At 47.9% G+C, this 15,437-nt stretch overlaps 1 protein-coding gene across 3 annotated transcripts in view; it reads right to left on the bottom strand.

Moving 5' to 3' along the window:
• TTC28 (tetratricopeptide repeat domain 28) overlaps positions 1-15,437 on the bottom strand; it is a 583,146-nt gene that overhangs the window by 90,642 nt on the left and 477,067 nt on the right. For all 3 annotated transcript variants that reach the window (XM_037052403.1, XM_037052402.1, XM_037052404.1), the window contains 3 exons: positions 6,445-7,786; positions 4,640-5,163; positions 1,175-1,284 (listed from right to left, as the gene is read on the bottom strand). In XM_037052403.1, the coding sequence (XP_036908298.1) occupies positions 1,175-1,284; positions 4,640-5,163; positions 6,445-7,786 (1,976 nt within the window). The remainder of the gene's footprint in view (positions 1-1,174; positions 1,285-4,639; positions 5,164-6,444; positions 7,787-15,437) is intronic.

Consider the following 15,437-nt stretch of genomic DNA (forward strand, 5'->3'; position numbering starts at 1 on the left):
CCGCAGGTGGTTCACCTAGATCAACACTGACCTCCACAACAGTGTCCTGGGGTCCCGTCTTTGCTGGACAAGCCCCCCAGAGCCACACCCACTCACAAAACCAGACACTTGACACTCCTAAGGGGACACTCTTCTCTGTCGCTGAGACACAAAGCTTTTCTCCGGTACTTACATGCTGACAGCACGCTACCAAGTTTTAAGTTCATGCAAACTCACAAAACAGAAGGCCAAGACGAAGAGACCTAGGCCAGGATGGAGGAACGTGCTCCCACCCCTGCCACTCACTGGGTGCGTGACTCCTCTTCAACCCCAGAGCCTGGTTCTGCTCTGGAAAGGGGACTGTTACCATTCTGCCTCACGTGATTAAGGAACACAGTCAAGAAGAGAAAGTACTTTGAAAATTGTAAATCACTTACCAATACTAGTTTTACTTTTTAAATGGAGGAATAAATTCGGAATTTGCTTTTAATAATTTAAAAAGTCCCGTGAATTACCCTAACATTTCAGGATGCTATGGCAAAAATCCAGTCACACCCTGTCCTCAACTCCTGCGAGCACCTCCGATAGGGGCTTGACCCCCTTAGAGGGCTTTGCACCCGCGGCCCGGCACACGGCACTCCACGGGGACCACTCACACGCCGCCTTCAGGCTCCGTGTGTTTCGTGCAACTCCTCCAACCTGCGTGGGGGACTCATACTCCAGAGTTCTGACTCCAGAGTCCCCACAGCCAGCATGCGGGCTGCTCTGCAGGTATTTGTACACACACAGAAACATGAACTGTGTGTGTGTGTGTGTGAAAGGGAGGGTGATAGGTATCTACTGGTTTAACTAGATACCAGAAGGACATTAAATCTAATAATTATGAATTCTCAGATTCTTTACTTCTGTCATAATATGCATGTATACAATTTCATATTGAGGATTAATGAGGAAGAGCAGCGCATAACAGAAGAATTCCAAAGGAATTATTGAGAAATCTATCACACAACTGAGCAACAATCTTTACTGTTGTTTAATACTTCTGCACTGGTACAGGCTGGAAATCCTGTAGGTCAACCCAAGTGGGGAGGTTAGCACCTTCTGGCCAATGTCATTATTACTAAGATAGTAATCCCAAGGTATCCCGTGATTCTGGAAAGAAAAATCTACTTGGGACAGGGGTTCCCCTACTCACCTGGTGCTGGGCCTCCTCCAGGTTCCCACTAGCCCAAAGGGAGAGGCCGAGACCATGGCGAATTTTGGCTTCATCTTCTCTTCGTCCCAGTTGCTCAGCTAACCTTAAACCTGAAATCAGATAGCGAAATTTTCAGTACACATACAGGATACACCATTCCACCTGCCAAGGACTCCTGGAGACCTAACTCTGCCTCAGGTGTATATAAAACATGTTAACACAGCTAGATTAAAGTTCGGGACAAGAGCAGAATCAGCCAAGGCAGAGTAAACATTCGCTTCAAATTCTGTGATGGCAGCAACCTTTCCAGGACACCCCACAGCGCCCCAGGAAGAGCACAGGCAACAGCTATCAGCAACAGGCAGGTCTGCGAGACAGGCAGAAACACTGAAGCAAATAGAACCTAACCTGCCGCCCTCCCCGGTGTGCAAGCCCTCACTTTGCAAATGAAAACTCCTGGCCTAGAAACTGATCTAACCCAACTCTTTGGCCAGCAGCAGCTTTTCCTGACAGTTCCATAGTCAAGCACAGAAGCCAAGCTGATGCTTTCTCACATCTCACATGTACAAGATCCAATCAGTACTGATGGGAGACATATCTGATGTGCTCTTGAAAGCAGCATGCTCACACCGCCTGACCCTGCCTCCTCCTACTGACGCTACCGACACATTTCATGTCCAATCTGTTTTCCCCTTAAGGTTGAGACTTTGATGTGCCTCAGCAGGGTGGCAGAATAAGTGTTATTAGGAGTCCAAAGTCTTAAATGAGACTGTCCTCATTCTAATGGCTTTCAAATAGACACCTGCAGTTTGGGTCACTTACCTACAGTAAGCTTCTGAATTTCAGGACATTGGCTACCTCCAAGGCTTTGTGGGAGCCAAATAGGAGGGCGGCCATTTATTGTACTGGCCACTAAGCAGCTCTCAGCACCACTTTGCCCTCATTATCTCGCTCTCTGTACACAGGGCTTAGCTTGTGCAGAAGGCAGCGTGAAGGCTCCCACGCTGCAACTGTGCACACAAAGGAAGGAAGGACTTCCTTTTTCTAATCCAGTGCAGTCTAGATGGGAGCCTGCTTCTGAGCACGCTGGGCCCATGTAGTTTCAGACTTTTGAAAGGGAACTGAGTCAGCTGAGAGGCAAATAGAAGCAATACTCATGTTTGAACTCATAAAAGAGTATGCATTTCAAAATGCACATAACACAGAAAACTTAGAAATAGCAACTTAGGTTTAAATCATGTCACTAGCTAACAAAAATAATACTTGCAAGTTATTCACATTTTAAAATACCTCACAGAACAGAAACACAAGAGAAAGAACACCAGGTTCTTGGGTAAACACCAGAACACTGGTTGTTTTAACCTTCGACAAGCCAACCATACTCTTCAGTACAGCTGTTCCTGCCAGACTGGGGTCTATGAGCTGGAAGTAAAACTCACTGAGGTAGCCCCCACCCCAGGTATGTTCTGTGCAAGCTAGACCTTTGCTCTGCTCCCTGCTGGGTCCCCAGCATGTGGGACACTCCCTGGCCCACAGTCAGAGGTTCAACAATGAAGATCTGAAAGCCACTGGACTGTCGCAGTCTGTTATGCCACAGTTTCTATCTGCTTCTGCCTCTCAGGACTCTGGCCCACCCATCCAGCTCTCCTAGAGCTGGTCTGCTGGCAACTACTTCCGTAACCCCAGGGAAAGCCACTAAATTGCTCAAGGCTCCTTCACTCGCAAAAGAAGACAGACCTGGATGAGACCAGTGGTTTTAACCAGGGGTGTCTACACAAATCACCTGCAGAGCCAGTTCAAAAGGCGCAGACCAGCCTCCGCTGTGAGATTCTTCTGCAGTGGGCAGGGTGACAGTGACCCACTGCCCCCCGTGAAGACCAGGAGAGAAAGCACTGAGGGGTTTCCCACCAAACTGTTCCCTCCGTGCAAGAGGGAACAGACCAACCCAGAGAACTCAGAAAGGGCTCTCCAGGTGTCCCACTCCTGCCGCCCCTCAGGAGCCGAGGCGTCTTGTACGGCCCACAGGGCACCCGTGCTCTCCGGCGGAGCACACCCACAAGACAGACACCATGGAGATGCCACAGTAACAATTTAGGTCTCTGCGAGAACTTAAAACTACAAGAAACAATAAAAATGAAATTGAGTTTCCCATAAATACAGAATTATGTTACAGCATCTCAGGCTTTATGGAAACAATATTTCAGGAAGTACAAAAGAACACAGCTGAAAGGTTGTCATATGCTGGGTCTGAATTTAATAGCTTTCACAAATTCAACTGAAAATCGCCCCCAGTCAGTTGGAATTTCACCCCAGTCAGGTTTCCGGAAACCCAAAGCCAATTCTCATACTTAATGCATTGAGGCAAGCTCCCCCTGAGTGGGAGCCAAAGGAGGTCTGGGAAGCCGCTCTCACCCTCTCTCAGTAACCTCCCAGCCTGCAGGCCAGAGCAGTCCCTGGTCTTAGCAGAGAAACATCAGCCCCTGGCCCGTTTTCCCCTTGCTTCCTACTGCCCCCTTTCCCGGCTTCCCAGCTGGGCCTCAGAGGCACAGGCATCTGACTGCCCACAGCCTCCTCTGCTCCTGGGAGGTTAGGGGCTTACCGTGGTGCCTGGGGTCAGAAAACCTGGGCTGAGCCCCACTCCACCAATGACCGACCACAGGGTCAGGGTCAAATCATTGTACTCTCTGAGTCTCGGGTTATTTAGCTGCAAATGGGAATAAAAACCTCTCAAGATTACTGTGAGAATTAAATTCAATTAAATAAACTGTACATGCAAAAAAAAATAAAAAACCCTTGGAAACCATAAACGAGAGCTTTTATTTGAAGTCAGCAACACTCTCCTTTTTCTAGCGAGCCGAGAACATCACACCAGCCATTTCCCTTCCCAGGAGGAAAGGATGCAGTGTGCCTGGGTGAGGGGAGGTGCTTTCCAGGGTAGAAGTGCCAGGAGGTGAAGGGTAAACACGTTGTTATAAACTGCACGGAACCGACAGGGAGAGGGAAGGGGACGAGGAGCAGCGGCAGCCACCTGGGGGCCGCCGCCCCGTGCACGGAAGGCGATAACCTAGGAAGGAAGCCTCGTCTAGTGCTTGAGTGACCCTCCGACTGATGCACAGGTTAGACCTCAGCTGCCACATCGAAATCGCCTTCTGCACAGTTCTGAAATACTTTCTACATGGACAACGGGGCTTGAAACAAATGGGTATTTTCCACGATTAGAGCTAATTTGATTCACCTTTGGGAGAATGCTGTTTACTCACTGGAGGATTCTTAAAAGCAAGGAGGGCGCCCCCCACCGTGGGCGGCTGGCTAGCTGAGGAAGACCAGCTGGGTGATGCGTTCCGGACACGGGAACACCACTTTCCTGAGGTGGCTCTCAGGCTGTGAGCACTTCCTTCCGAGGGGCCCTCGCATGCACTCGACCTCAGAGCAGACCCAGGGACCACAACAGGCCTTTGCACTTACCTTCCTGTAAGTACATGACCGCCTGGGAATAGTTCTGCAAAGCGTGATGGGTTCTTCCGAGGCTACTGTACGACACTGTCTTGGCCACCAAGTCGTTCATCTGGGCAGCGATACTCAAGTGCTGCTCTTGATAGACCACCGCCCTCTCGAAGGTGCCCAGAGATTCGTACGTCAGACCCAGGTTCCCATAGGCGCGGCCCTGGCACGTGGGGTTGTTGGTTTCCTCCGCAATCTGCAGGTCCAGCTGGTGGTACTGCAGGGCTGTATCATATTCCCCCATCTGCTGGTAAACGCCCCCCAGGCCACAGGCCGCGTCACTCTCCAGAGCTCGGTCTTTCATCTCCCTAGCAATGTTCAGCTGCCGTTCGAGGCAGGAAATGGCTTGTTCGTAATTCCCTAATTGGCTGTGCAGACTTCCTAGTTCTCCATAGGCCTGGGCTTTATTAAAGGCCTCCCCAAGCTCATGGGCGACCACGAGCCTCTTTTCAAAGCACACCAGGGCTTGCTGCAAGCTCCCCATTGCCCTGTGGGGATGTAGACAGAAAAGCAATGATATTATTTTGTGCAGGTGCAGACACACTAAAGCCCCTGAGAAAATGAAAAACATTTGTCACTGTCACTTACTATAGAAGCTCTTAACTCCTCTTCTAGCTAAAATCTATCATGTGCCCTTAGAGTGAGATGCAGGGGAATTTCATAATCTGGAAAGCAATTCAAAAGTCATCCCTTAGTGACCTTCCCAAGAGCCTGAGATTCAATGGGATATACACCCCAGAGGAAACATAAAATATATTAATAGGCACAATGATAGCAAGTGAACTGTTTGGTTCTTCGGGCCTCCCAATTTCCACCGCCGCTTAGACTATGTTTTTGAAATCACTTTACTGCAGCCGTGAATCTCTCCCCCCGAGCCCCTCGGAGCGCTCTGTGGGTGATGATTTAGTTTGACCCTTGCCCTTCCTCTACTCCGGGAGCCCTAATCCCCTGCCTATCTGGAGAGGCCATATATTTTGCAGACACAGACACCTTCTTGGGTTCCCCACGTTCAGAAGGAAAAGCATCACCTTGGCCAACACTGTGTCTTTTTGTGCTGCTAAGAGATGACATGATAGCAGTGGGAAGAACACAGATTTTGGCGGCAGACCAAACCAGTTGCGTGGGGACACATGAATTCCTTTTCCTGAGCCTCTGTTTCTAAATGGTAATAAATCCCACATCCCATAGCAGATGTTAATAAATGTAGCAATACAGGATTGCTATAAATATTAAGCAAGTATCTATGCAGGTACCTAGTACGATGATAGGCCTCATGTACGTCTATTCAATCCTGACACTTTATCAGGCGGCTTTCCTTAAAAGCAACAAAACCTGGACCAAATAATTGGTGGGTACAGATGTATTAAAAAACACATTCATATAATGTGGGAGGCCTTTAGAAAGGATCGGTTAAGTCGATTCATTCGTCTTTCCCATTCTTGTTATCTCATTTCTCCTGCTCATCACGATGTAGTCAAAAAGGCAGTGCAGTGCAGTCAGAGAGCCCTGGGCCTGACTCTCAGCTGCCACTTTTAAACTGTGTGACCTTGGAGATTAACCCAACCTCTCTGGGCTTCAGTTTCCTGCTCCGTAACATAAGGGTAATACTATCCCCTGCTAAATTCACAGATTCGTTGGAAGAACCAAGTAAGATATGTACGAAAATGTTTTGTAGCTGATAAACCACAGGCAGACCTTAAGTTGCTATCACTGTCACAACTGCTGTTTGTGCAGGTTTGTCGACCACACGTGTCCCCTGTCGTGTTTACCTGTGTCCATTTCCTAGGCCCCGGTAAGCCTTGGCTTGGTCTTGCATGCGATTCAGACTCTGAGCCACCGATAAATATTGTTCATAGTACTTGATAGCTTCCTCGTAGTCGCCCAGGGCCTCGTAGCAATCCCCCAGGTTGCCGTAGGCCCGGCCCCTGTCCAGCACAGCCTCGTTTCCACTCAGCTGCTGCAGCATGGCCAGCTGCTGCTCGAAGTAGCCGATGGCTTCTTCCATCACATTCATGTTCATCTTCGTGATGCCCATGTTGCCATAGACCTGGGCTTCGAGGCTTGGATCCTTCAGCTTCTGCCCTAGATCCAGCTGCTCTTCATAGCATTTGAATGCCATTGTGTATTTCCCAAGGGCCATGTAGACGGCAGCCAGGTGCCCGTGGGCTCTGCACTCTCCTGGCAAGTCACTCAGCTCTTGATATACCTCCAGTTCCTGCGTGTGATAACCTAAGGCCTTATCATACTTCTGGACCATTCGGTAGGCAGTGCCCAGCGCTGCATACGCACTGGCCTCCAGTCTTCTGTCCTTTACATGGTGAGCTAAGCCCAGCTGCTGCTCGTAGAATTTTATTGCACCATTTATATCTTTTTTACAGATGAATATATCGCCCAGGTTCCCTAGGGCTCGGAATTTAGCCTGGGAATTATTCAGGGACTGGGCTAGGGACAGCAGGTACTTTTGACACTCTTCAGCTTTGCTGAAGTTCAGCAGAGCCTTGAATGCTAGGCCCAAGTTGCAGTAAGCTTTCGCTTGGCTCAATTTGTCGTGAAGGTCTTTGGCCAGTGCCAGATCCTGCTCGTAGTACTTCACCGCCTCCTGGTAATTGCCAAGGCAGTAATGGGCGTAGCCAAGATTGTGGCAGACCTTTCCTTCTCCCTCCATGTCTTGCAGGTCTGGAGAAAGCCGGAGGTACTGTTCGTAGTAGGGGGCAGCTTGGACATACTCCCCACGAGAGCAGTGGAAGTTGCCCAGGTTGCTGAGGGCCCGGGCCTCACTCTGGATGTCACGCAGCTCCCGGGCGATGTTCAGGTGGTTCTGATAGTGCTGCAGGGCCCGGTCATGGGCACCCAGGGCCTGGTAGGCCACAGCAAGGTTCCCATGCGTGGATGCCTGGGAGGCGCGGTCATTCACCTCCATGGAGATCTGCAGCTCTTGCCGGTGGTACTTGACTGCCTGGTCGTACATGCCCAGAGCGTTATAGGCATTGCCCATGTTCCCGTAGGCGCGGCCCTGGGCAGCATAGTCACTCAGCTCCTGGGCGATGCACAGGTGGGTCTTGTGGAGTTTCAGTGCAGTATCGTAATCGCCTTTCATCTGGTGTATGATTCCTGAGAAAGAGAATGAAAGGGACAGAAAAAGGTTGGAATAACTGATTAGCAATTTGGAAAAAAATGTAATCTGCAACTCAATTTACACTCACATACAATCCAGATGAATTAAAGAGTTTAAAATAACAGAAGGTAGAATTAAATATTTATTAGCTCTCCAGAGGAGGGTTGGCTTTCTGTGCTTTGAAGCAACAACAACAAAAACTGACAGATTCTATTTAAAAAATAAGACATTTTCTACTACAAATATATATATATATATATACTTAAAAAGCAAACACAATACTGGAACATATATAAAACATATTAAAAATTTGATAGCTATTTATATAAAGATTTTACTCGGTCTTAATTTTTTTAAAAATCAACATTTAAATTCACTGAAATAGGCCAAGAACCTCATGAGCAGACAACTCACAGCCAAGGAAATCCAAAGAGTAACCAGAGGGGAAAATGCTAATTTGTTTTAATAATCAAAGAAATGCAAAATAAAGCAGCCCTGAAGCACCATTTTACTTTTACTAAATTAGCAAACAAATGATTTAAACAACATTCTACACTGATGAGGTTGCCCTGAAACTGGTGAGCACACCAACCACTGGACACTAGCTGACACAGCCTGGGGACAAGCGGCATGGCGGGAACCTTGGCACATGCCACGAGAACCCACAGTGCTGCTGCTCCCGGGAGTGTGGGGTTCTAGGGAAACCCTCCGACCAGCGCAAAGGCTATATGCACAGCAATGTCTACTGTGGCCTTACAGGCCAGTGGAAAATCAGAAACATCTTAAACGGCAAACACTGGGGGACGTATATGAATTCGGTAGAGGATCGTGCGGTCATTAAAAAGATAATTATGAAGTTGATGCAGAAAAATGGAGGGAGAAGGTTCTTACAATAATGTTAAGTGGAAAAAGCAGAAAACAATGCTGTGTGCTCCCTGCAATGACAACTAGGGGAAAAAAATGTGCACATGGACAAGACCTTGAGGGGGATTATGCAAAATTAAAAATAGTGGCCTTGTTAGGTGATGGGATTTAAATGATTTTTGTTCCAAAATTTTTTCACAGCTTTTACTGTCAACAATAACGGCACTTCAAACAACTCTCATAAACTATGCCATAAGCTACTAAGCTGAGTTATTGTTCTCACAAGCAATTCAAATGAGATGTATCATAAATATCAAGTAGTTCCAAATGAGGGATATTGTAAAGGTAACTTCAGGGATGCCTCTAAGGCGAGTGTGGTTCATCCCAGTTATGGCTGGGGTTTGCAAACCGGCTTCTCCTTGCCCTTGGTTTTGACCATGCTTTTTCACACATCAATGTGTGAGCTTTGCAGTGGTGGCCAAAACCTGCAGAAAACAGAAAAACTCAAAGACACCAACATGGGTTCTTATTAAAATATCTGAACTGAAAATAGCAGCACTGAGAAAGAAAGCTGTCAAAATCCAGCCAACACAATTTCCTTCTCTCTGTGCACCTTTGGTTCATTTGTTTCTTTGTTCATTTGTTCATTCATTCACTCCCACACTGGCCCGGGAAACACTGAGTATTGTATAATATTTCTGTGGGGAGTGGCAGGGGGAGAGAGAGAAATGAAGACAGGAGCCTGCTCTGGAAAAGCGCACACAAAGTAAATGCTGAGGTGCAGAGGGGAGGAGCGTGGCAGAGTTCCCCCCACCCACTTCCTTCCTCCCCGCCGGCTCAGGAGGTCTGCCTGGCCCCAGGAGCTGTGCCTGTCTAGGACCAGCCGTCAGTTTGACATTGACTGGATTTAGGGTTCTGGATAAATAATTTAGGTTCTTTGGGCTTTGGAAGGCTCACCTATAGAATGAGGAAAATAATTACTGACCTTAGAGGGTGGTAGGAAGGATCAAATGAAATAATGTATGTGGAAGTGTACTGTAAACTATAAAGTGAAATTCCAATATTAGTTATTGAAATTACTAGATGCTTTTAGGGAAACAAATTCCAGAGGTTGTAGAGATTAAATAAACCGTGGCAATTCTTCTGTGTATTTGCTTGTATGAGTAAAATATTCTGTAATTTAAAAATAACTAAGAAGCCCTGGTACTCTAAATAATGCAATAACATGGCACCATTAAAAATGATAAAGTGGAAGTTTATGTATTGACATGGGAAAAGATTCCAATATATTAATAGGATATATGCTCACAAAACAGTACATTTTAGTAAGAATGTTAATAGAACATGGGTGTATATACTTATATGCTTACATTTACACTACATATACGTACAGCATAAAATCTGTGTCAATGTTAACAGTAATGATCTTTGGGTGGTGGAATGGCGGGTTTTTTTCTTTTTGATTATCCATACTGTGTTTTTTTCCTATGATGAATGCATAAACCTCAGTTTAAAACTTACTGAGAGCATTCTGGAAACCCTGACCCAACAGGCGGAGTGCTCTTCCCGGAGACTGGGTCCAGCCATCCCCTAGGCTGGCAATGTCACCGGCATCCTAGCTGGAAGGATCTCAGAACCTGTCTCCAGGTCAGAATCTTTCAGCGGCCCAAGAGGTGAGGTGCTACCTTAGCATTATCTGGACCCCCTTCTGGTGGTGAAAAATCATCAGTGACGGAAACATTTCAGTTCTAAAGACCTGCATGTGGCCTGTCCCCTTCAAATTTCTAGGTATCCGTAGAGAAAATGAATCACTTTACTGCCTCTCTCCTCCGTTTCTGCATTTCTGAAATGAAGGTCAGAATACCTGCCCAGCCATGAGTCCCCCCTTACAGACAGGGTCGGAGATGGAGGGGGGCGGGCAGCAGCAGGGCCTCATCTCCCTCTGAGCACTTTCTTCCCCAGCGATGTCCTTGCATTGCTTTTTTCCCCTCACAGCTTTTGGATTTCGCTGCCTCGATTTTTAAGCCAATAAGATCACTAGTTGGTTGCTAAGATGATGTTGAGACCTTCAGAGAAGGCAATCAGAGGAGGCCATGGTTTTTTGCCTGCTCCCTACCACTGAACACGCCAGGCTCCCTGCTAGCCCCCCACCCTCCCTACGTGTACCCCATCATGCAGTAAGCTGGCTAAGCATCTAGAAGGCACACTATGATGGAAAAGGATGGAACTGTAAGTAAGAAGTTCTGTTTTACAAGCCTGGCTCTCACCTCATTCAGCTGAGAGACAGTCACTTTATGTCTCTGGGCCTTTCTTTCTTTTTTAAATTGAAAACTTTTTGGTGTTTTTTTTTGTCTTTTTTTATTGTTTTTTTTATTGTTTATGCTATTACAGTGGACCCCACTTTTTCTCCCTTTGCCCCCCGCCCCCTCCCAGGCAATCCCATATCATTATCTGTGTATGTGGGTCATGCGTACCCTCGTTCTTTGGCTAATCCCTTCCCCTTCTTTAATCCAGCCACCCCACTCCCCTCTGATGGCTGCCAGTCTGTTCCATGTATCTGTGCTTCTGTTTCTATTTTGTTTGTTTATTTTGTTCATTAGACTCCACATACAAGTGAGATCATATGGTATTTGTCTTTCACTAACTGGCTTATTCCACTTAGCATAATATTCTCCAGGTCCATCCATGCTGTTGCAAAAGGTAAGAGTTCCTTCTTTTTTACTTCTGTGTAGTACTCCATTGTGTAAATGTACCACAGCTTATTCCTCCATCTAAGACGGGCACGTAGGCTGTTTCCAGATCTTGATCTTGGCTATTGTAAATAGCATGGCTATGAACAGAGAGGGGCACATACTGTTTTTGTATTGGTGTTTCAGGATTCTTAGGCTATGAGCACATTCCCATAAGGAGAATTGCCCAGAGTGGTTCAAGAGGGAGTTTCATTTCTAATTTTTTGAGGACATCCCAATACTGTCTTCCACAGCGGCCACACCAGTCCACACTCCCACCAACCGTGCACTCGGGTTTCCCTTTCTCCACATCCTTGCCAGGACTTGTTGTTTTTGACTTATTGATGGTAGCCATTCTGACAGGTGTAAGGTGATATCTCATCGTGGGTTTAATTTGCATCTTTCTGATGATTAGTGATGTTGAGCATTTTTTTCACGTCTATGTCCTCTCTAGAGAGGTGTCTATTCAGGCCCTTTGCCCATTGTTTTTGCCTTCTTATTAATAAGGTAGGGATATAATCACCTCAAAGAAGTGGTATGAGAAACATCACAATCTCCACCACTAATCCATGTGAACTACATAAACGGGGTACGAGTGGTATTTGGAGAATGAGAGAAGGGAAAAGAAATTCTGTCTCTTGCTCTTGTCTTTAAGAGTCAGGCCTATTAATAGGGAGCAGTTGAGACTGTAACAGCCACCCAGGGCTTGATGGTTTGTGAAAAGAACTGCCTGCTGCTTACGGCAAAACGATCTGACCCCAGCCAGCTCGCTGCACACCCCCCCCTTCCTTGGACACTTCCACGGACCTGTAAAGGACCACAGGGAGACTCTCTAAACGACTCTGCACACAGGCAAAGGTAGGAGGAGGTGGACTGGCTGAGTGGGAACCTCTTCACGTGCCCTGTGTCTCTACCGTCCTGGCCGCTGCCGGCCCGGAGAATCCTAAACAGAACATTGCACACTCCTGGCGGCCTTTCTCTTTGTTGAGGCAACACGAAGGCGGCCCTGCGAGCTGCCAGCAGAGTGACTGCGCACGCTGAGGAGATAATCTGCAGATCCTCCTTCCCTTTGGAGACCCCAGCATGATTTTCCAGGGCCGTCACTCAGCTGAAGACTTACAGAGGGCCTGTCAGCGGGGCTGTGCTAGGTGACAATGTACGGCAGGGAGGGTAATTAAAGGAAGATTAGTGGGGCAGAAGACCAGTCACAAAGCAGTGTTCTGACAGGGTGTGTGGAGAAAGGGCATGTGGTTACGGGCTCGCACATCGGCACAGGAGGCTGCTCCACCCATGCATCCGGAGAGGTCACTGCCACGAGATGAGCAGCACCCGCTTCTGAGAGCCATTTGCTGCGAACCCGAGGGCACCATGCTTACCAGAGGCTGGTGCAAGTGCCCGGGACATAGCAAGTGCTCAGTGCATCCTGCTCCTACCGTTAACCGTCACCAGCACGGCTAGCAGAGGTGTGAACAGGACAAGCCAAGCAGAGGAAACTGTATTGTATTGAAACTGGAGCATTTAACGTTTCAGCAGTGAGTCCCAGCTGCCTTGTCTCTCGAAAATTCTGTAAAAATGGGGCCTCCACCAACAGTGAAGGGGCTCCTCTCATTCACCGAAAGTGCTACCGTTCTGATGGTCAGTAGTGCCCTGCCCAAACGGGGGCTGAAAAGCTGTGTTTCCTCACTGCTTTTATCCCAGCCACAGCACCAGCTATCCTTGGGGGAGACACAAGATCTGGGACGCAGGCACTCTGGCAGGCTCCCTGTATAAGTGACATGACCTGGGCCCAGCGAGAGGAAATGAGTTAGTGGCAGAGCTGAGGAAGGAACTCTTGACCGACATGCCCTCAGCGGTACCAGCCTCGGTGCTTTCAAAATAAGCAGGAGACATGAACGAACTGTTACAAATTAGTCTCACTAGGTGTGACCTTGGACAGTAGCTGTGTTTTTAAAAGTTCTCATCTGTTAGAAACACATGCGGAAGTATTTACAAATGCCAAGACACGGTGCCTGCGATTTACTATAAACCACTCTAGTGAGGGTTGGGAAGTGAGCTTGTGTCTGTTTATGAAGAGATGAAACAAGATTAGCAAAGTGTTGATAACAGGTATGTGGGGGTTCGTTACACTGTTCTCTCTCTCTCTCTGTAAACTTCCGTAATAGAAAGATTAATGATAATAAAGCTATGCAGGGGATGTACCGTGCATTCTTCTGTAGCCCATTTTGGATCAGGAAGTTTTTCCTCATGGCTAAGTCCTGATCTGGATGTTTAAGTTCATTTTTTCTGTGTCTGGGACCTCAAGAGAGAAGGAAATCAGCTGGTCACCAGCCTCCACAGGCTGGGAGGAGGGCATGTACAGACTGAGCAACACAGTGCTTTGCTTATTGCTTTGATTTTATACTCACGATATTTAGTTGTACCTTTCAGTTTAAATGATCTTAAAAGGCAGGATGAGATTTTGTCTTTCACACAGGCAACGTGGGAGGGGACGGTAGAAACAGCTGGAAAGACCTGTCCCGCAGAAACGGCACTGCGCATTCTCAGCTGCCCCTCCCAGCGCTCCTCTCCCCAGGAGGGGCAGCCCCAGTTTCCCCAGGGCGCCCATCATTCCCACCGCAGACATCTTTCGGTTGCCTGCACCCTCTCCCTCTCAAGTTTCCACACAGAGATCCTGTATATTGTACCTAAAATATCTCAAAGCTTGGGATGGGGAAGAGGAGACAGACCTGGTTAGTAAGCAGATGGCTGAAGTCAAAGTGCTGTGTATGAGAGATGCCCCCACTGGAGGGTGTGTCTCATTTTCCAATCACTAGTTATGTACCTGGAGACAAGTCTCCAGTATTTTTGCCAGTGGAGGCCAGCAAAGGTACAGGTATTTTTAAATGGCAGAAATTCCCAAACCAGTTACATGGTTTCAGCTGCAGGCATCTTCCCAGGAGGTGAGCTTTTCCTGAGAATTTGTGCCCACCTCCCTATTCAATGACCTCACTCACGCTTCAAAACAGACCTGCAAGGCCAACACTGTGCTCTCAGAGACTCAGGAACTTGGGGCCACCCAGCTCTAACGGGCAGGACTGGCACTGGGACTCGGCCCTCCTGACTCAGGAGCCCATGCTCTTCTACTGGCTCCCCTTGTGGGATGAAGCAGGTGAGAGGTGGGCACGGTTTTGTGCCCCTTTCTTCTCCATGAACAGCATCCTGCCACAGCAAACCAGCCTCGTGGCAGCTGTGTAAGAACCGACTGGTGGCCTGGCTAGATTTGTGTCCAGAGCAAAGAAGTACACATGTGAGACCAGAGAATCCTAAGGGCTGCAGGAGGAGGAGGCAGATGCAATCACTTGTGTGGGTGCCACCTCTTGGGCCATCACCTGTCTCTTCGGCCATCATTTATCTTAATTACATCTGTCTACTTTCCTACCAAACCCACCAGGCTCTTTGTCCCTCCAAAGGATAAGTGAGGTGAGAGCCTGTTATCTTCTTTGGCTTCAACAGCAATTCAGGATGGCTTCAGTGACCCTGAGAGCTCAGTGGCACTTCTGTCCCAGACCCCAACTGCCCCTCCCTGCTGCTCCCATTCTGAAGAGCCCGCTGCAACAAGGCCACGGCTCCCCCCCACAACCACACTCCTTCGGAAACCGCCTGTCTTTCCCCCATCCCACCTTTTGGAGGCACAACTGAGAAGTGAAGTTGTGTATATGTGAAGTATACAATGTGATGATTTGATACACGTACACACTGTGAAATGACCGCCACAATCAAGTTAAACATCTTTTGTGTCGAGAATATGTAACATTTACTCTCCGCACAATTCACGTATGTAAGTATCATAACCACTGCCGCCCTGCTGTACTTCAGATCCCCAGAACTCACTCATTTTAAAACCGAACGTGGAGGAATTAAATGCAGCCAAGCAGAGAGCCCCTAATTGCTCACTCCCTGGCCCTCAAGGCTCCCTTGATGCAGAACGGAGCAGACAGAGTTCGTTCCTCTGTAGCCCCCTCCTGCCATCGCCCAAAAAACCGGGGGCCAGCAACGGACACAAGAAGCCCAGCTG

This window comes from Sturnira hondurensis, unplaced genomic scaffold (assembly GCF_014824575.4).
Source record: "Sturnira hondurensis isolate 20B ecotype Veracruz unplaced genomic scaffold, ASM1482457v3 Scaffold0007406, whole genome shotgun sequence".
In the NCBI taxonomy this organism is placed as follows: Eukaryota; Metazoa; Chordata; class Mammalia; order Chiroptera; family Phyllostomidae; genus Sturnira; species Sturnira hondurensis.